Source organism: Ambystoma mexicanum, chromosome 6p (genome assembly GCF_040938575.1).
Source record: "Ambystoma mexicanum isolate Mex_15411 chromosome 6p, UKY_AmexF1_1, whole genome shotgun sequence".
NCBI classification, from domain to species: domain Eukaryota; kingdom Metazoa; phylum Chordata; class Amphibia; order Caudata; family Ambystomatidae; genus Ambystoma; species Ambystoma mexicanum.
The window spans coordinates 43868747-43891492 of NC_090935.1; the positions used below are offsets into that span (position 1 = coordinate 43868747).

The window sequence follows — 22746 nt, forward strand, 5'->3', positions numbered from 1 at the left end:
AAGAGTATATCCAGCCTTTGTTGTTTTGGATGCTTCAGTGCTGGCTCACACCTCTTCTGAAGAGTATAGCCAGCCTTTGTTGTTTTGGATGCTTCCGTGCTGGCTCACACCTCTTTTGACGAGTATAGCCAGCCTTTGTTGTTTTGGATGCTTCCGTGCTGGCTCACACCTCTTCTGAAGAGTATAGCCAGCCTTTGTTGTTTTGGATGCTTCCGTGCTGGCTCACACCTCTTCTGAAGAGTATAGCCAGCCTTTGTTGTTTTGGATGCTTCCGTGCTGGCTCACACCTCTTCTGAAGAGTATAGCCAGCCTTTGTTGTTTTGGATGCTTCCGTGCTGGCTCACACCTCTTCTGAAGAGTATAGCCAGCCTTTGTTGCCTCATGATACCTTAAAGAGGCAAAGGAGATGCACCATTCCTATTGGGCCTGTTTCACCTTTATGGTTGCGATCGCCGCTGGTTTAATAGTAGTGTAGGGCTGAGTAAGAGTTTATAAACCACTACCCGTCACTGTAGACTTGCAGAGCTGTACTCGTTTTGTCAGAGTCCGAATACCTTTGCAGGGAACGGCAACGTCGAACACCCAGACAGTACACCCATGTTTTAAAAACAAGGAGTTGATAAAATAGTCCAGAAAACTGTCCCAGCAAGGGAAGCCTAGCCACACAACCAGGTTTGGCCAGCCTAGGAAGTGTGCTCAGCAGCCGTACATCCAAAGTAGCCTAGGACACAGTTACAAGCCAGTTTGCCCGGTTTAGGTCGAAATGACCGAAAAAAAAGGTCGAAACGACCAAAAGTTCTAAAAATGCTACCACCAAAGGATTGAACACCAAAAGTTCGATCCTCTGGTGGTAGCATTTTAAAAAAAACGGGGGCTGCGGGGGTGTCCCCTGCATTGCCCCGCTCACTATACTTTATGGTATAGCGAGCAGGGGCTGCGGGGGACACCCCCGCAGCCGTCCGTTTAAAAAAAACAAAACAAAACAAAAAAAGAAAAGGACCCTGCAGCGCCAGTTCCCAATCACAGAAGTGAAAGGGAACTGGCGCTGCAGGAACCAGCGTGAAGGTGAAGGTAAGTGGGGTTTGTGTATGTTGGTGGTGTGGGTGGGGGGTGTTATGGGGTGTGTTTGTGTGTTTGTGTGTGTGTTTTGGCAAATTATCGGGGCTGAAATGTCCAAAAACAAAGTGTTTGAACTTTTGGTAATTCGAACATTTCGTTTTCGGATATTTCAGCCTCGATAATTTCCCCTTCGGTCAAATCACTGGGATTCAGTTTGCCCAGCCCTGGTCCTACAAAGGCAGCAATGGCTTCAAAAGATCAAACATCCTCCAGCCGGTGTATAAATCAGCTGCACCCCTCAAAATACAACCTAATTCAGTATAGAAGAGACCCCCTAGATATTCCACACACACTTAGGGGCTGGTACTAAGCTAGCCCAGCTCTTGCACATAAGGGGTTCACAGCCAGCCAAACAAGTTGCCACCTACGCTTACCAAACACCCAAGCCCACATTGCAGCATGTGTAATGGCAAGTCTGAGGCCAAAGACTGGTTTAAACCAACGTAAACCATGTTGGCAGGTGCGGGCCGGGCTGAGATTGAGCCCATGTGTGACGACATCCATTTTAGGCCTACCTCGTAGTTGGGATGCCCAAGAAACAAAATGGCCATGGGTATGACTAAACATAAACATACACATTTTGTACCTCAGTGGCTTCCCAAAAGTTACATTGGGCTTCCAATGCTGTAAATGGGCTTGGTGAAGCTCAAATTAAATTACAGCTGCCACTAGTCTGCACCCCAACATCAATCTAGGGTGACATAATGACCCTTAGACAAACATGAGGCGCCTACATGGCAGGATGTTTTCATTAGAAGTCCCACTGGCCACAGAAAGTGGTCAGAGATCCTACATATAAGAGACAGTAGAATCTCAAGAAATTAAATTCTGCCCCAACAAACACATCTTTCACCTGAGATCAACTTTGTTGTTCCAATTGTTCTATTGTTTCTTTGTGGATTATGTGGTTAATTTCTTCTCTACCCATTTTCTGTTTAGCCCAGGAAACCAGATGTATTTCCAGGAATGAAAGACACGTGTTTTATTTCAGATTTCTGTATGTCTTTTATGTACTGCACGCACAGTGTCTGTGAGCCTTTCTTCATGTTTGAGAAAACAGCATTTTAAGTACAGACTCAGTTATGCCAAATAAAAAACATGAACTCATTTGGGTGACCTCCACATTAGCAGACTTTGTTTGTGAATGCGTAGTATTGTAGGGTGTTGGCTTTGGGTGGGGGGCTGGTGTTAGGGGGCTCATCGATGGCTCATCCAGCACCCAGGCTTGGCTGGTGCTCTGGGTGGTGTTGCTCCTCCATCGCCCAACCAGGGACCTTCTGTGTAGATCACACCTGCAGTCTTCCTGCAGCCTTCCTGCAGCCTTCCTGCTGCCTTCCTGCAGCCTTCCTGCGGCTCCCTCACCACCTGCAGGAACACAGCTCTTCCACTGCCTCTCAGCCTGGAGCACCCTTGCTGGGAATATGAGAACATCAGCGATGGGTGGCTTCAGGAATAATAGATTGATGGGTGCAAAATGAGACCACCCACTCACTTCACGCTGTAATGCCAAATCAGAAAGTGGCATTTGCCGAAATGCACCATGGTTTGAATACAGACGGGAGGAAATTCAGAACACAGGACTGCAGAGAGCAGCATCCTTTTGATCCCCAGTTCTCTGCTGTTGAACAATCAGAAACGGTCTGCTTTGGCAGGTGTGCCGCGTACCCCAAGTCTCACCATTACCCTATTTACCTGCAGGGTCGTCCCACTGGGGGTGCTTCAGAGTTCTTCTGGGGATCCTGTGTCTCCTGCTGCTGGCCGTAAGCATCGCGCTGGGTGTCCTGTGTAAGTACACACTCATTTTCTATTTCTTAAATGATTTTAGGAGTTGTATACACATCATTTAAACAATTTGTAATAAACTGAGACTGTGGCACTGTTTGTACACAATCCAAGTGTGGCAGTTAGGTAAATAAACCTAGAAGTGTAGGAAGCAAAAGATGCACTGGAGGAGCAGGGCCTGCACATGGGGTGTTAAGGGAAATGTACACACCCAATGAACATGAGCCTTGTTTCCCTTGTTTATTTCATGTTAGTTACATTACTGAAGAGAGGACTACCAATATACAGGTTGGTATCTTTATTTAAAAAGGGGAGCTCCCCAGAGCCATACACAGCACTGACCGTTTCCTCGCCCACTCTCTAACCGTCGCAGTGGTCACGCGGCTCTCGCTCCAAACATGGACATAGAGCGCGCGTGACTGCCGCGAGGAACAAAGTGATTCCTTACACATCTTTTCCCCATAACAGAACAAGTAAAACATCACTTATAGAGAACATTTAAAAGATACTCTAACTATTGAAAATAACAATTTATATAGTGGAAAATTTCTCTCATCAAAAAGAAATAAAAATCTCAATATTCTTATACTAACAAAACTTTGATACGACATGTCTCTTTGTATTAGGTTAACAACAACTTAAGGTTTCATAGTTCTCAAGTTTCATAGCCTCTCATCCACACCGGCTTTGATCTAGACCTATGTGAGCATTCTTCATTAAATCTTGTGCTTAGTCTTGTGCCTGTATCCATTTCTCCTCCATCATCTATTTTTCTTTTTCCATCTACTGCTTCTCCTCCTTTCCCTTCCTTTTCTGTCTTATTATTCCCACTGACAATCCTTTCTTTCACTTGCTCATCCATTCTACTCACTTTCACATCACCCACTCTTGCCAATCTACCTTTAGACCAAACTTCTCCTCCTTCCAAAATGACAACATTACTTTTTACAGCACATATTTTCTTTGGTCCCAGGAACTTACTGTCTACACATTTGTTTACCAGTCTAGGATTTTTAACATACACCATCTCTCCAATCTTCCATTCTTGATCCTTCACTCTCATTCTGTCATCAAACACTTTCTTATTCTTTTCTTGACTCAACGTAATAAGTTTCATAATGCGATCCCGATCAACGTTTACCACTTTGGCCATTCCAAGCCATCCTGGACAAAGTCTTGTCCCAGGTTCTCTACCTTTCATGGATACAAATGGAGACACACCAGTTACAGAGTGTGGCGTAGTGACATAATTCCACGTTAACATCTTTAACACCTCCCTCCATGGTTGTCCCGATTTCATGGCCATCTGCAGACCCCCTTTTATGTATCTGTTGACCCTTTCAACAAGACCATTCGCCTTCGGATTATACAATGCAGTCCTCGTGTGTTTTATGCTATAGCTTTCCAGAAATTTTTTCATGGCCACAGATACAAATTGTACCCCATTGTCAGACACAATTTCAACCGGTACTCCTCCTTTAAGGAAAGCTCTCTCCAAGAATTTAATTAACTCATTGGCCGTGACCTCTTTCACCGCTTCCCACTCAAACCATTTGGAATGAAAGTCAACTAGAACAAATAGAAACTTCAAACCATCTCCCAGACCTGCTACTGGACCCATAATGTCCACCGCCAACTTTCTCCAAGGTTGGTCTGGTATTACATTAGGTATTAGTGGAGCTTCTCTTACCACTCTGTACTTATCACTAGTTTGGCAAATCATGCATTCTTTGACACACCTTTCGGCACACCTATCAATTCCCGGCCACCAATAATTTTGTCTCAACTTCCTTTTCATTGCAGCTTCTCCCGGATGTCCCTGATGAGCCAGCCTAACCAACACCGACCTGAGAGATTCTGGAGGAATAATGCACTTTCCTCTTCTTAATCTGTCACCACACAAATGTATTTAATCTCTTATCTCCCACCATGTATTGAATTTACTGTCCAATTCTCCTTTAGCTGGCCACCCCCTCACTGTCCATACCTTTACTAGTTTTAGGTCCTCATCTGTGCTGTCTTCTCGTGTCCACTCTTCTTCACTAATGGCACCCTGTATTTCAGCCACTACAGATTCTTGCTCTTCCTCCCCACCCTCTACAATATTTGTATTCACTGGTAGTCTTGACAGACAATCTGCCACCACATTTCTTTTTTCCCGGCAAATAACTCACCTCAAAATTAAAAGTTTGGAGTCCCAAACCCCACCTACTAATTCTTGGGGAACCCAACGCCCATCTTCCACTTTCGAAAAGTTGAACCATGGGCTTGTGGTCGGACCTGACTACAAACCTTCTTCCCCACAAAAAATACTTGAAGTGGTTTACTGCCCAATACATGGCCAAGGTTTCTCTCTCTATAACTGAATACTTGCACTCTGCACCTCTCAGCTTTCTAGACGCAAACGCAATAACTCTCTCTGTGTTGTCTTTGTCATACTGTACCAATGTTGCTCCCAGCCCAAGCATGCTCGCATCCACCACCAAAACAATCTTGTCATTGGGATCGAATCTACTTATGGACGGTGCTTCACACACTGCTTGTTTGATATTCTCAAAAGCCTCCTCACATTCTGCTGTCCATTCAAATTTCGCACCCTTTTTGAGCAAATTTCTAATAGGAATAGACACTTTGGCAAAATCTTTCACGAACTTGTGATAATATTCAGCCAATCCTAAAAATGATTTAACTTGTTCTTTGTTCTCTGGCACCGGTGCCACCTTCACTGCCTCCACCAAACTTCTCTTGGGCCTTACCCCTTTTTCATCTATTTCATGTCCCAGATATTCTACCTTGTGCGCTGCAATCTTACACTTGCTCCTTTTTACTGTCAACCCCGCCTCCCCCAATCTCTTCAACACTTGTCTCAACACTTCCTCATGTTCTTCCAGGGAACTCGCATATATTAGCACATCATCTTGGAACACGATAATGTTCTTTACTCCGCTCAACACAGTCCCCATCACCCTTTGGAATACGCTTGCCGCTGAAGCAAGTCCAAACGGCATTCTGCAGTACTTAAAAGTTCCAAACACAGTGATGAATGCCGTTAAATGTTGACAATCTTCCTTCAGTGGAACTTGATGGTATGCCTGAGAAATATCGATGACTGAAAATACCTTGGCATTGTTCAACACAGATAACTTGTCACCAATTATAGGTAGGGGATGCCTATCTATCAAAATATTTCTGTTCAAGTCCCGCAGGTCTACACACAGTCTGATGTCTCCATTAGCTTTTGCTGCCACTACCATCGGCGACATCCATTCAGAACTCTCACTTCTTTCAATTATTCCTCTTTGAAGTAGGGATTCCACTTCCACTTTTAGCTTCTCATTTAATTCATGAGGTACAGGCCTCACCCTGTGCACTTTTGAATTGGCTCCTGCCTTTAGTCGAATTCTGTGCTCAAATCCCTTTAACACGCCCAATTCATCTTGAAATACTTCGGGATATTCTTTTTCCCACTTATCCTTCACTTCCGCCACGTCAATAGGTCTTTCCGCATTTGCTTGAATTCTGATTCCCAGCTTCCATTGTTCACCCCATCCCAGGAGCGATGAGCCCTCTTTAGTGACGTAAATCTCAGATTCACAGCATCTTCCCTTGTACTTTATGGAAGCCTGGAACATCCCTACAACTTCAATTCTCACATTCCCATATGCATGGGGTTCAATATTGTGTTCCTTCAACTGCCTTTCATCTCCTTGCATGCAACTCAAAAATGTTGCTTTCGACATCAAGGTCCACGGTGAACAACTGTCTACCTTCATTGTTACTACTCTCCCATTGATCATAAACACATCTGTTGGTGCTCCACCTTTGTTGGATACTTCCGATATTTCCAGTACATGCTTTGTCTGGCTACTCATGCTCATTGCATGATCTTCTTCTTGTTCCTGCATTCTTCCTCCTGCCTCAATGTTTTGCACCACTCCAGATTCACGGCAAACTCTCGCAAAATGGCCCTTTTTCTTGCATTTTAAGCAGGATATGTTCCTGGCTGGACAGAACATGCTTGTTGAAATGTAGCGGTTACTCCCACACTTGTAGCACCTTATCTCCTTGTTCGGGACCCCCTTACGGAATCCTCTCAACGCGGCTACTTCTCCTTCCGATTTTTCTCCCTTCATAGTAGTCATGTACTTATGTGTCTGTTCCATGCTTCTTGCCGTATCTATAGCTACCTCTAGTGATGCATCCTTGGACAACAGCCTCTCTTGTATCTTTACATTATTTGTGCACCGAACCAATTGGTCCCTTATTAGAGAATCGTTTAGTAGTCCAAACTCGCATGTATGGCTAAGAGACCTCAAAGCTGCAATAAAGTTTTCCACTGGTTCCTGCGGATCTTGTATTCTTTGGAAAAACTTGTGTCTCTCAAAGGTTATATTTTTCTTAGCCTCAAAATGCGCTTCTAGTTTTCTTTCCGCCATTGAATATTGATCCACCTCCCCTTGACCCTGCTGGGGAGGATCAGGCAAACCATCATACACACTCCTGCCTTCCGTTCCCAAATTGTGTAGTAAAATCGCTTCTTTTCTCGCTGATGCGAATTTATCCCCTCCTATAGCGATGAGGTAAGTATCAAATAACTTCTTCCACCTATCCCATCTTATTGGTGGAGCTCCAGGTTCTGCCAGGAACGGTGGCGGCGGTGACATACTTGCTGCAGCCATTTTTGTTTATTATGCTGGTGTATATTCAAACCCAAAAGCACCTGTGCACTGTCACTGTTCCCCCAATGTTCTTCTTAGTCGTGGCGAGACTTCCCCTAGTATTGTATCTCATCCACTTTCTGTTTGTGTCTCAAATGGCTACTTAATGTAGCCCAGTTCTCTGTTCCAAATTTTTTTTTTTTTTTCTATCTCCTCAGAAATCTCCTGTGAAAGCTTCCCTCCTTGGTTGCGCTTCGCCCCTCCCACCCCCTGCTCCTCACCTCTTTCAGTTGGATAAGAGACAGGGTGGGCGGCATCAACTTGGATCAGCTGTATTTTCACCGCCGATTGGAGGCGGAGGGAACGTCCCTCTGCAGAGCCGCCGAGACCGCCTCCCTGCAGCGCCACGCCTCCAGGCCGCCGCAGAGACAGTCCCTGTGCGGCCCCACACCTCTCCTTATGTCGTTACTCGGATGCGCAACGCCTTCTCCCTGCAGCGCCGCTCCTTCCGGCCGCTGCGGAGACCGTCTCTCTCTGCCGCCGCTTGCACTACGCGACTTGCCTTGTCCGCCGTTTGTGCCCGCCCCTAGAATCGCGGGCAGGCTTGGACGTCCCTCTGAGGCTCCGCGACAAGCTCCCCTTCATCCGATTCTCGTCGCCAATTGAAGAGAGGCTGCGGACTACCAATATACAGGTTGGTATCTTTATTTAAAAAGGGGAGCTCCCCAGAGCCATACACAGCACTGACCCTTTCCTCGCCCACTCTCTAACCGTCGCAGTGGTCACGCGGCTCTCGCTCCAAACATGGACATAGAGCGCGCGTGACTGCCGCGAGGAACAAAGTGATTCCTTACAATTACCCAATGAACATGAGCCTTGTTCCCCTTGTTTATTTCATGTTAGGTACCTTACACAATGAACATGAGCCTTGTTCCCCTTGTTTATTTCATGTTAGTTACCTTATCCAATGAACACAAACCTTGTTTCCCTTGTTTATTTCATGTTAGTTACCTTACCCAATGAACACGAGCCTTGTTCCCTTGTTTATTTCATGTTAGTTACCTTACCCAATGTACATGAGCCTTGTTCCCCTTGTTTATTTCCTGTTAGTTACCTTACCCAATGAACATGAGCCTTGTTCCCTTGTTTATTTCATGTTAGTTACCTTACCCAATGTACATGAGCCTTGTTCCCCTTGTTTATTTCATGTTAGTTACCTTACCCAATGAACACAAGTCTTGTTCCCTTGTTTATTTCATGTTAGTTACCTTACCCTATGTACATGAGCCTTGTTCCCCTTGTTTATTTCATGTTAGTTACCTTACACAATGAACATGAGCCTTGTTCTCCTTGTTTATTTCATGTTAGTTACCTTATCCAATGAACATGAACCTTGTTTCCCTTGTTTATTTCATGTTAGTTACCTTACCCAATGAACACAAGCCTTGTTCCCTTGTTTATTTCATGTTAGTTACCTTATTCAATGAACATGAACCTTGTTTCCCTTGTTTATTTCATGTTAGTTACCTTATCCAATGAACACGAGCCTTGTTCCCTTGTTTATTTCATGTTAGTTACCTTACCCAATGTGCATGAGCCTTGTTCCCCTTGTTTATTTCATGTTAGTTACCTTACCCAATGAACATGAGCCTTGTTCCCCTTGTTTATTTCATGTTAGTTACCTTACTGTGTGTAGAGATATTTGTTGATATATTGCTCTTTTCACTAAATGGAAATCCTTGATTTGTCGTCTCCTGGTGTATAATCCCACTCCACAAACCTGGGCCAAAATACTGTGTATCATTGCAACTCGGATTTATTTATTTTTTTTAAATCAAAGGGGTTCCCCTTACTTTATTCAGTCGCTACAAGATATCAGATATATATTAACACGGCTTGATTACACAGAGTTGGCCTCCCTGTGATAATCTCGCTAGGAGGTGACACACGAACGCAATCATACTGTGTCAATTATTATTTGTTAATACGAATCTTCAATATTACAAAATATGATCTGCACAATACCAAATACTTTAATAATGGCATCACCGCTTATCAGCGAGTGTGTTTAAATACTTATAAATCACATCGTCAATCAGTAAATTTAGAACATTTTATTTTCTCCAGTATCAAAAGCAAGAGTTGGTATTAAAGAAATACTGCAGAGGAAAACAGCATTTGTATACACATGTTTACATCAGCTCCTCTCCACCATGTGTGACTATTGTGGTGTGGATTTCTAATACGTGCCTGGAATTTGAAGGTAGCCAATAGCGAGTTTCATCTAATTCTACCGGTCGGGGTGAGGAGAGTAGTGTTATCAATTTATAATGCACAGGATCTCGATTCACACACCCAATATAGGAAAATGGTTTTGTGATTTTCTAATCCAGGAATGAGTACCCCCGCCCATCCCCCCACTTTACTTCTCAGACCAGACCCCACACTTGCAGGGCCTTTCCCCTACTGTGTGAATTAGGATGGGTAAACTCCCTTTCACTTTTTACATATCTATGGCTTTCACGGGTCACAAATGATCAAGCTCTTCCGTATTTAGGCTATGAAGCCACCGATTTGTAGCCTAAAGTGTTAGGCATACCACAGGAATCTGTTTATTTTACTTCCTTTTGAAAATGCTGCACTGTTAGTTCTGTGAAGACACAGAGACGCAGAGACTGCAACATGGGGTAAGTCTCATGAAATCTGCAACCTGATTGTCCACCACTCTGATGTGTACCACCAACAGCGCTGATCTACAGGCTCCCGCCCATGTAGCCATTCCTAGGATAAAGTCGGTTCAGCGAAGGAGATCCTTTCCTCCTCCCCTCCTTCAGTTGACAAAGGCCACAGCAAATCTGCTGTCCTTCTGGGCCATCACACACAGTGTCATGCAGGTTGAATTGGAAGTATCGGAGGGCCTGAGAGATCCCTGCTAACTTCTTCCAATTCGAGAATCTGGCCATCTGCCACTGGCTACACCTACCCTGAGCCCTCTGGTTCCCCCGAGTAGACCCCCAACCCCTCGTCTTGGCATCCACGGTCGCCACCTTGAACGGGGGCAGAGACAACTGAACTCCTTTTCTGAGGTTGTTGATGTTGAACCACCAGTCGAGGGCTTGTCTAATGGATGGGAAGAGGGAAATGGTAGATTCCAGATGTCCCCTCAAGGGAGATGAGTGGTGCAGAATGTGACAGAATACTGGCCTGAGATACCTGTGAGTCCAGGGGCCACACGTATGGCTGGAGCCATGTCCTCCTGAGATCTCAACCAAGGTCATACTGGGATTTATGGGAGGGCGAGAACTCCTGTGGATACTGGCTCAACCTGATAATTCTGCCCACTTGTAGACAGGCCAACCCTTTCCATGGTAAGAACCTGACCCCAATGAACTAGAGGTCCTGGGATGGTATCAGAGAGGACTTACCCAGTTCAGCCGGATCCCGCAGTGATGAAGATCGCCTCCTGGATGTAAGCCAGTGCTTCCCTGTGGCTTAGGGCATGCATCATGCAATGGTCCAAGTACGGGTGACCAAGTATCCCCTTCAAATGGATATAGGCCACCACCGGGGTGAGAGTCTCATGGACACCCAGGGAGCAGACCTCCACTTGAAGGGAAGCGCACAAAACTGAAAGCTCCATTCCTGTACTTACTGCAAATTCAAGAAATTAACAATGTGCTGGCCATATCGGAATCTGGAGATATATGTGGTCTCCACATCCGTGGCACTTATGGATATTGTCGTGGAACACCATAGGGATAATCTGCTGCAGTAGAGTCATTTTGTATCAAATTGGTCTGATGAACTTGTTGCAGTCCGTCAGGTCCAAAACTGGATGCCATTCTCCTGAAGGTTTTCTGACAAAAAATAGGACTGCAACAAAGCCCTTGCCCTGCCAGTTTCCTGAAGAACCCCTTTTATGGCCTGCTGCCATAGTACAGCACTGATCCCACCAATAGCGCTACCTTCTTTTCCAGGAGTTTGGTAGAGGCATCTCTCGAAAGCTTGAAGGCCACGAAGTAGAACCGAAGACTATTCTGTAACCCTCCTTGACCACTGAAACCCCTCAGGCATCTGTGACTTCTGCTGCCCAAATGCTTGAAAAGTAGGTTAGAACCCCTTCCCCCAGTGGATAATCAGGGGTGGAAAGTTTAGGGCAGCCCTGCCTTGGAGGAAACTGCTTTTGACGCATTTATGAGGGCATTTTTCTGTGGATATCGCGCTTGCCCGACTCGTTGAAGGAATGCCTGAAACCTTGCTTGAAGACTAAATCTTGGAAGATGAGGGCTTTGGCTTTGCTTGAAAGGGATTAGTCCTTTCATATGCCCTTTTCATGACTCTGTTAATTTGTTCTTCAAGCAGATCCTTGCCAAATGATGGAAGCTAGATTAGCTTGGTACTTTGCGACGGTTCCCCCTTCCAGCCTCTAGTCCAGAAACTCTGGCCGCCTAGGATCAATACCCCTGAGGCTAGAGTGTTCACCCGCATGTTGCCGAATTCCAGATTTGAGACCAGCTCGAACCCGTCACTGGATCATTTCACTCAGTGCTGTTCAAACCACCCCTTTGACCAGGGCTTGGAGAAAAGAATCTAAGTCCCGCAGAACTGAATTAGCCGTGTAAGCTATAAATACAGACAACCGCAGTGCCAGGCCTGAGCCCATAAAATACTTTTTTAAGGAGGCCTCCAAGTTGCAGTCGATTGACTCTGAAGCATTTGCTTCTTCAACAGACACCACTGTGCGACTGATCTAATCCAATAGACTTGGATCTACCCACAAAGACGTGGCCAGGGCTGGATTCTCCCTAATGTGTGCTATGATGCCCAGCCCAGCCTCCATTGGAACACTGCCTCCTCTGACATCAATATCCCTGAACTTTCCATGAGGATGAGGAAGAAATGGTGGAGGAAATATAAGAAAAAGAGGTGGAAGACCTTCCATGGGACCTCCTTCTTCGCTTCCCTCCTTTTTCCAGAAAATCCATAATTATTTCAAGCTGCTCTTGGGATACCTGCCCATTGCATCTGTGGGACCTGTCCCGGGTCTTCCTGTCCCTTTTGCCCACCATCTCCAGTGAAACACTGTGTACTGCAGTGCAGAATAAATGACAACACACACGTGTACACTTTCCATACTGCCACTTACCTGCTCGGTCTTAGAATGAGGCACTCCCGCCAGGGAAGCTCTGGCTCTGCTTCCTCACCCAGAGGAACCCTTCATCGGGACCAGCCTTGTGCCCCGCCCCCGTTCAGGTTTTGCATTGCCCAGAATGGAAAGTGCCCTACCAACCTCCTGATTGCCCATGTGCTGCCCTGCTGCTAATTATGCTGCTACAGGTCTAGCCGAAGCAGCTTCTGAAGCATTACAGTTCCTGCCGGTAACCATAGCATTCTGCGGGCCCTGCATAAGCCGACATAAAAAAAAAGGCCTGAGCTGATCTTGCGGGTGCTACTTAGTGCACTGCATGGGAAAGGGGGCAGAGAGAGGAAGGACCACAAAAAACAAAAGTAGTATGTCGGTAAGGATGCGGGTATCCTTCATAGACTTAAGAAGGTGACAAGGAAGAGGGACGTGGAGTTAATGGTTATGTTGGGTTATGTGGCCTTTGTAATGCACTGAGCTACCATTGGTGTGGCAGATGAGAAGCTGATCTGCACCTGCAGAGGGCCATGGCAGTGCTCACAATTAAGTTAAAGGCAGCTCCTAAGGGTCCCACATTAACGAGTGACCAGGAGCTGCCATTGGGGAACAAGGAGCTAGTGCACAGCGTTCCACAAATCTAACTTGCACATGAGATGTGATTTATGACCCCTTATGCTTTAAAATTCATATAGATGTGTCTTAATGTTTATTTATACATTTCTGCAAATTCCTGGCCAGGGGAGACAAATGTAGCTCCTGGTAGCCGTTGGTGTCAAGCTAGCCAGGCTCTTCTAGGCTATAAGCAGGAAGTAGCTAGCTCCCAGGTCCCATCAATTTCATGGTCTGACACTGTATTGCATAATTAAACAATACATTGGATATCAGACCCAGATACGTTCGCTGAAATGACTGGAAACATTCACAATAGTGGTCTTGCAATTTGCTACACACGTCGGGCACAGGTGAGCTAAGTGTCTGCATTTATTCAGGTGATTGTTATTGAATGTGCAAGGAGTCGCAACCAGTCGCTAAGTGATGCTGTGGGTAAAATTGATGGGTGTGAGGTTTTGCATCTAATTATCACGCAGAATCTGGTTGCTACTATGAGCGGAAACAGGTAAGAGGATAATGATATTCAACACATACGTACATTGCAAATACTGTTCACTCCATAACACCAACAACTGCATAGCATATCATATGCAGCCAGACAGAATGTGATATTGCCTGGCATGAAACATACCTGTGAGGAATTGCCATCTGGCAAGGGTGTAAAGCACTGAAATGATGCGGGTAACTCCATCTCTGAAAGCTGTATCTGCTGATCAGATTCCCGCTTATAAGTTCTATGCCAAAAGCATAGTGTGCATCTGTTTCCTGCAGCAACAGTATCCTGATTGGCAGCACCTGCTCTACCAGTGGCACAGAGAGTCGGTTCAGAGGTCACAGTTGCACATTTGACAGCTGCAGTGACAGTCGGTTCTCTGCCTAGCAGGGGCTGCATTTAAGATATGCTCCCCTGCACTAAATCTATGATGAACATAAGTAACACATGATGGTGGCAGGGTAAGCTCTAAAATAAAGCTATGCCTGAGTTAAGGCATGGTGCATGGCGCTACTTATGATCATTGCAGTCACATACGAGTTGATATCAGCTCAGCAGTGGAAGGTGGTGTGTATTCTGGCCAGACATGCTGAGCCTGCCCAAGGACAGGACAGGAATCTGAATAGCCATGCCTCTTTGTTCTTCTCTTTGTGATAGTAGGTAATACACTCTGCAAGAGACAGCCACTCATACGGCAGCTGCCCTGGTCCCACGCATCAAAGAAGGGTGTATGCCTCACAACAGTGTGCTGCATTTCTAAGGGCCTTTGAGCCTAGTGAGAGGCGAGGGTTGGGATTAGAGTGATCAGGGGGGCTCTGTACAGTGGAGGGAGACATCCACCATTTTGCTTCAATCTGCCTCTTTCTCTCCTTCCTGTCCCCTGTCATCCTCTAGAGTAATGCACTTTGGGTGTGATGTCAGAAGGGCAAAGTCCACTTCTTTCAAGTACAGGGATAGGACCAATAAGGCAAGCTAGCTTTAGTCCCATCATTTGTGGACATTTACCTTTAAAATAAGGGGTCTCCCACCACTTCTTTGATTCACTTTGAAAGAACACCCAGGAAGGATTCACTGGACGTCTTTTGGGAGAGTTGTACTTTCCAAAGCCTTCAACCACTGAGTCGAAGAAGGAGCAGTCCAAGGCAGAGGAGATCTCTGCTCCCTACCCACTCCCAAGGCACATTGGGGGTGACGCTTGCTGCACCAGAATCTCCCAGGGCTGGAAGAGCAGACACTGAAATGACTCACCCTATTCTTGAGCCCCAGGATTGTGACTCACAGCATCTGGAGGACCAGTTCTGCTAAGGCTTTCCATTCTGTCGCCTCAAAACGGGTTGGACGCCATCCAAACCGAGCTCAACGTGATCTAGACCGAGGGATGCGGTAGGTGCTTCTTGCTGGCACTCTGAATTTTCATATAGTTGCTTGCACATTGCTGAACACTGCATCATGCCCTCGCTGAGCCCGTCACCTGCTAGGCTCAAACAGACCGCTCAACACCAGAACCTGACTCGAACCGCCGGAGTACCACTTGCTGACTCAAACTAGGGTTACACCGCGCCTCGAAATTGCTGCATCGTCGAACTGCAGCTTAGATCAAGAGGATCAACTTTTCAACTACCATCACCCACCGACTTGACCCTTCCCGATGGTTACAGCCCGACTCTGCCTCAAAGAGATCATAATGAACACCCTGACTTGCATCGCTGAAAGCCACCCTCGAGCCACCCAGAGCTACCACACTTCAACCTGTTTCAATGCCTGCCTGCTGCTTGGGCCCACCTGATCCACCGTGCCCAAATTAAGCTTGACACACTCGCATCACTGTTCAAAGCCAAATTCGACACTGTCAAGCCACCAAAAACCTGAAATGAGGTACTGTTTACCAATAACTGGAAGGCATATCATTTTTTGTTGTTAAACATGTGCCTATCACCACTGTAATCATACCCAGAGTGCAACATTCCTCTTTCTGTTCCATCGTCTCTGTTCTTTCCACCGCAGTGGGCTTAGTACAGTGTTTTCTAGATAGTTCTATTGAAGATGGTGGTATTTGATTAAAGTATACATATTTGTATAGAACCTTGCTTGCACATTCCCGTTATCGTGCCATTCCATAATGTGAGATAACAAGAGCATAGCATAAAGTAGCATAACAGCATAGTATGAACAGATAATGACCTATACATGTAGTAAAAGCCCCATTTAACCCCAGTCCTTCTTTTATCTTTAGTGCTGAAGAGAGAGGACTCTGCTGCTGAAATTGAAAGGTATGCAGCGAGTCTCCAGCAGATGGTTGAGCGTCACAACGAGACGCAGAATACCCTGAACCAAACCAGAGCTGCTCTGAGGAGCACAGAGGAAAAGCTCGAGAACTGGGCGGCCCTTGCAGGTAACCCGCAACAACTAACTCACAATATTGCATTTAGCCTGAGAAATGGAGGCTGCGATGAACATTACTCAGCGATTACCCGTTGTTAATCTTCAAGAGCAAGAATGCCTTGAAACTATGCTTAAGACACCTGCTGTTCCTCAGTAACCTTTCCTTCTCCAAGATGTCCTTTCATAGACCTTATCTGCCCGGTGAGGGTCCCACTAATCGCATCTGCTGCCCTGAACCCATCAAACCGGCTGCTCTCGGCCATATTCTTCTGTTCGGCTGTTTAGCATCAGGTGGGATGCCCTAAGCCCCTCTAAGTGCCACTCAAAATATCACACAAGAATATGGAAATGCCACACATGCACACAGTGAAAACCTAGCAGCTCTGTGTGTGGGTGCTTCATTTACCGGATCCAGACTGGGCATCCAATCATCCTAGCACGCAGGAGTGTCCTGGAAAGCCTGCCAACATAATCTGTGCCCCACCCCTTCTTCTACCGCACCGAGGGGAATGGCGCATAGGCGCATGCCAGAGAGCTGAGTATCCAGCATTGTGAGGGTGAGGAGGGTACTGCTATTTTCCCCTCTAAATGCAGAGTGCCTGATTCCACACAGTATCATTGTACATGGAGCAACTCTATGGTCATGAGGCTTCTTTTACAAAAGCATGATATATTAACATAAGCTATGAAGTGAATCAGAACCACAGAGCTGCAGATAAGACACAGTGCAATTAAATGATTTGCCCAGGATCATACACTTTGGTTAAATGGTGACACCTCACTCCACCCTGAAAATGGTGAAACCTCACTCCTCCCTGAAAAACCGGTCTACATAGCAGACTCTCAAACCTAGATGTGTTTATTTCTCCTGTTTTTTTAAAATTGCGTTGTGAAACCTAGGACTTTTCCTCACTATTCAGGACTCTCAAACGTAGGCGTGCTTTCTCCTGTTTATAATTGCATTGTGAGTATTTAAAATTGCATTGTGAAACCTAGGCTTTTTCCCCACTATCCAGGACTCTCAAATGTAGGTGTTTTTTCTCCTGTATTTAAAAATTGCATTGTGAAACTAGTGCCGTTCTGTTGTTTTGTCTCCTAGCAAAGCACTCATTTAGCGAACCTTCTACCACTATCTGAGCGCCTTTCATCTTGTCCAACTGCCAACTTGTCCAATTGTCAACTTGTCTCGTCTCTGTCTAGTCTGCTTGCACCCTGCCCTGTGTCCTTCCCTAGTGCTCTTCTTCACCCCGTCCCACTCCCTTCCTCTTCCCTCCTCTCCCTACCTACTCTATGGGGATCTCTGTCCCTCCTATCTTTTCTAACTGCTTCTCTATCGACTATCCTGCTCTCCTCACTAAATCTGGTAGGAAGAAGTTTAAAAAAAACATCCTAGTCTCCAACACAGGCCTCCCTATCGCTGTCACCTATGCCAGTGCCTCCTCCAGGCAAACTTTCACTGACATCCTTTTTGTCGTTCCCTCGCCAGACCTATGGACTCTACATATGGTCTCTGTGCTCTCCCCCTTCTCTTCCTCTCCCATTAATGGTGGCACCGTCTTGGTCCAAGGCCCTCAAGCTAACCTTCTCCTCTTTGGTAGAAGCTTCCCGCGCCTCATCAATTTCCTTTCTTCTCCTGCTGTCCCCTCTCTCCCCTCCACTGTTTCCTCATCTCCCCGTGCTGTCTCCTCCTTGGCTACCTTGCCCTCTCCTCCTTCCTCTTCTGCCACCCCTCGGGCTGCTTCTACACCTTTGCAGGGTGTACCTTTGATTTGTACCCCTTCCCGGAAGACGTTTAAGGACGGTAACCTTCTCCATATTGCCATCTAAACTCTCGCTCAGCTGTCAAACACTCCTCTGACATCTGCCGCCTCCTCGAGGAACTTGACCTCTATGTCCTCAGTCTCACTGAGACATGGTTCACGGCCAGCTCTGTCACAAGCTCTGACACTCTCCTCCCTGATGGCTACAAGATCCTCTCTGTGCCCAGATTCAACTGTTCGGAGGGGGTGTAGCCCTGATCTTCCCTGAGTGGATTCCTGCCTCTGTCATTCCTACGCAGGCCTACTCCTCTTTCGAATGCCTCGTCTGCAGGCTCTCTCTCTCTCCTGCCCATTTCCTTACTGTGGCTACTATCGATCGGCCACCTGGTCAGATCTCCTCCTTTCTCTCTGAGTGGGCGGACCTCTCCTCTTCTGTCCTGGTCTCAACCACTCAACTCCTCCTTCTTGGAGACTTCAACATCCACATGGATGCTTCCTGTCCTTTAACTGGACTCTTTCGTGCCCTCTATGACACTCTCTTTCTCTATTCTCCCCTCTGCCCGACTCACTCTGCAGTGCACACTCTGGATTTTCTGATCTCTTCAGACCTTCCCCTTTTGATCCCTCTCACCACTCCTCTCTCCTGGGGTGAAAACTTTCTCCTTTCCTCCCATCTCACCCTCTTTACCCCTCAGGCCAAGCCAACTCCAGCACTGCCACCTACCTTCTCGGTTATCCGACCCATGAATCGTGTGTCAGTTGAGGCTTTTGCTGCCACTTTCTCACCCCCACCCCACTCCCCTTGGCTGACTCACACCCTGACAGAGCCCTTTCCATTCTCCACTCTGCTATATCTGATACTCCTGATGTTCTTGCTCCTGTCATGAGGATCCTCTTAAAGCTCAAGGCCAAGTGCCTCTTGGTATGACTCAGATCTCGTCACCCTTCAATGCAAGTGCGGGGTGCCTGAGAGGAAATATCATGCGTTCGGTACATCCTCCGACAAACTGGCCTGCCGTCTGCTCCAAAGGCAATACCTGCTCTCTGTCCGCACCAAGAAGAGAGCCCACATCTAAGCTCACGTCTCCACAGCATCTAACAGCTCGGCCAAACTCTTTAACATCTGCAAGGAGCTGGCCAAACCTGCTGCAGTCTCTACCTCGGCTGGCCCCTCCCAGGCCCTCTGCACGGCCCTGGCTTCTCATTTCATCTCTAAAACTCAGGATATCCTATCATCTCTCTCTTCCTCTCCCCCTCTTCCATCTACCCGCTGCTCTTCCTCTGGCCCTTCTTTAGCCACTTCTCCTCCCTCCTTCTCAGCCTTTCCACTGTTCTCCTCAGACAAGGTTTCTAGTTAAGTCTGATCTATGAAAGTCTTGTCAAAACAGGTTCACCCCTGTTCCTCCAAAACCACATTGACGCCCTGGCTCCTGCTCTGGCTGACTTCTGCAACCACCCCTTTGCCACTGGAGTCTTACCCTCCCCCCTGAAGCACTCCCTTGAGCACCCTCTTCTTAAGAAACCCTCTGACGATCCTTCCTGCCCGCTAATTATTGCCCAATCTCCATCACACCTTTCCTGGGCAAACTCCTCGAAAGGCTGGCCATCTTCCAGCTTAATCTTCACACTGAATTTGTTGGTTGTCTCCATGACCATCAGTTTGACTTCAGAGCTGCAAGAAGCACGGAAACTGCTCTCCAGAACATCTGTGAAGACCTGCTATCCAACCTCGATTCCAACATCCCCTGTGTCCTCATCTTACTTGATATTTCTTCTTTCTTTGACACGGTCAACCATGCCATCGTGCTCAACCATCTCCGTGATAACCTGGGTATCCCTGATCAAGCCCAGGCTTGGCTGACCTCTTTCTTCTCCGATCAACCCTCCCAGGTCCAACTCGGGTCCTTCCTCTCCTCTATCTCTACCTGTGATGTTCTCCAGGGGTCTAACCACTCTCCCCGGCTGTTCCACTAATATCTGGCACTTCTTGCCCACTGCATTGCTGGTCTCTACCCCAACATTCAGTGCTATGGATGACACTCAACTCATATTCAGGCTCCCTTCCTCCACCTCTTCTCCTTCTCTCATCTTTGACTGTCTGTCTGCCATCCAGGAGTGGGGTGCCACCAATGATCTCTGCCTTAATGCCAGTAAGACTGAGATTCTCCTCATTGGCACACCTACTCCCTCCTTTCCTGTCACTCTCTGGCCGGACTCTCTTAGCCCTCTTCCTGCTCCCACCTGTGAGGCTAAAAAACCTTGATGTCATCTTCGACTCCATACTTTCCTTCTCTCCTCACATCTCTGACATCTCTAAGACGTCACACTACCAGCTGCACCTCCTCAGAGGTATTCTTCCTTTCCTCTCCATCCCCCAGAAGCTCACTGTCTCCAGAGCTCTGGTTCTCTCTACGCTGGACTATTGCAACAGCCTCTATCTAAAGCTGTATGTCTCTACTCTCTGCCCTCTGCAACTCATCCAAAACAGGACTGCAAGACTTGTCCTTGGCTTCAACCCCAGGGAACATATCTCTCCAGGACTGAAATCTCTTCACTGGCTCCCAGTGGCGGTGAGGATTAAGTTCAAAACCCTCTGCCCGTCCACAAGGCCTTCTGGGTCCTGGGACCTCAATACCTTCAACTCTCTCTTCCTAAATATCTTCCTTCTCGAGCTCTTCACTCCTCCACCTCCAACTCCCTCAGGGCCATTCGCTTCTCCAATCAGCGAGTTGGTGGTAGATCTCTTTCCTCTGCTGGAGCCTCTCTCTGGATTAGCCTCCCTGCCTCTCTGAAACTTGAGAGAACCATCTCTGGTTCTGGAAGCACCTCAAGACCTTCCTATTTGCTTCTGCTTTCTCTCCTCCTCTCCCCTGCTGATCTCCTGGCTGAATCTGAAACTGCATTGGTTACCTGGCTACCCTCTGATCTCGGGTCCAGGCCCCTCCCCCGCCAGTTACACACCTGCACTGACCCCTTGGCATCCCTTGCTCTCAGGGACTGTTTCTGCATCCCTACAGCCCCTACTAGCACTTGACACCTGATGTCTGCACTTACTCTTGCACTTGCCACCAGCTGGCCGCACTTTATTATTTATTGCCTTATTTATTTTACTGTTACCCTATGTACCGCACTGCCCCCCCCGTCCCCCCTGCACCTTTCCCCTTCCCACCTCCCCTGTGCTTGCACAATCTCAATGTCATCTGGCCTAGTAGGATCGTTGTCTCTGTCTTCCTTCTGTTTCCCCTCCCTTGCCTTGGCGTGCATTGAAACACTTGTGTATAGGCGCGTTATAAATGCCATATCATATCATATCAAAGCCAGTGCCTTCTTTAAATGTTATTTTTTGAACCTCACGTTCCATTTTTAGAGCACGGCTACAGAGAAGCAAAGCTTTGAAACAAGGTGATATTAAGATTGGGGCCAGCGGGTAAAAGGGAGATGATGAAGTTGAACCTTCTTCGGTCCTGTTTTTTTTGTTGTTCTGTATTTTTATGGTCACATGAATCTTTTTATATGCATTGTATGTTTTTCATCTGTTTTATCAATCTGTAATTTGTATATGTTATGCTTGAAGGCCAATACCGAATAAAAGCCAAATGACTGACTGACATTTTGGTGGTAAGATTTGAGAAAAAAACTAGCAAAATAAATTTTTATAGTTTTTGGTCGTGGTATAGTCCCACTACTATGGATTCTTTCTGGAGTCAGGCAATGAGCCCTGCAGTTTGGCTCTGTCACCTGAATGTCTGCTTTAGAGCGCTGTGTGAGTGTGACCCAATGAACCATCCATTGTTTTCTCTGCTGATGGATTCTTTCTGGAGTCCGGCAATGAGCTCTGCAGTTTGGCTCTGTCACCTGAATGTCTGCTTTAGAGCGGTGAGTGAGTGTGACCCAATGAACCAGCCATTGTTTTCTCTGCTGATGGATTATAGCTAAAGGCTGGCAATGAGCCCTACAGTTTGGCATCTGAATGTCTGCTTTAGAGCGCTGTGTGACCCAATGAAAAGGCTGGCAATGAGCTCTGCAGTTTGGCTCTGTCACCTGAATGTCTGCTTTAGAGCGTTGCGTTACCCAGTGAACCATCCATTGTTTTCTCTGCTGATGGATTCTTTCTGGAGTCCGGCAATGAGCTCTGCAGTTTGGCTCTGTCACCTGAATGTCTGCTTTAGAGCGCTGAGTGAGTGTGACCCAATGAACCAGCCATTGTTTTCTATGCACATGGATTATTGCTAAAGGCTGGCAATGAGCTCTGCAGTTTGGCTCTGTCACCTGAATGTCTGCTTTAGAGCGTTGCGTTACCCAATGAACCAGCCATTGTTTTCTCTGCTGATGGATTCTTTCTGGAGTCCGGCAATGAGCTCTGCAGTTTGGCTCTCTCACCTGAATGTCTGCTTTAGAGTGCTGTGTGAGTGTGACCCAATGACCCAGCCATTGTTTTCTCTGTTGTTGGATTATTGCTAAAGGCTGGCAATGAGCTCTGCAGTTTGGCTCTGTAACCTGAATGTCTGCTTTAGGGCGCTGTGTGACCCAATGACCCAGCCATTGTTTTCTCTGTTGTTGGAGTATTGCTAAAGGCTGGCAATGAGCTCTGCAGTTTGGCTCTGTCACCTGAATGTCTGCTTTAGAGCGCTGTGTGAGTGTGACCCAATGAACCAGCCATTGTTTTCTATGCAGATGGATTATTGCTAAAGACTGGCAATGAGCTCTGCAGTTTGGCTCTGTCACCTGAATGTCTGCTTTAGAGCGCTGAGTGACCCAACGACCCAGCCATTGTTTTCTCTGTTGTTGGATTATTGC

General features: G+C 46.8%; 1 protein-coding gene across 1 annotated transcript in view; it reads left to right on the top strand.

Annotated features, from left to right (window-relative positions):
• The window catches only part of LOC138511185 (killer cell lectin-like receptor subfamily B member 1B allele A), a 74412-nt gene that overhangs the window by 16925 nt on the left and 34741 nt on the right, over window positions 1–22746 (top strand). Inside the window, exons 2-3 of the mRNA XM_069626697.1 lie at window positions 2818–2904; window positions 16041–16199. Of these exons, the coding sequence (XP_069482798.1) occupies window positions 2818–2904; window positions 16041–16199 (246 nt within the window). The remainder of the gene's footprint in view (window positions 1–2817; window positions 2905–16040; window positions 16200–22746) is intronic.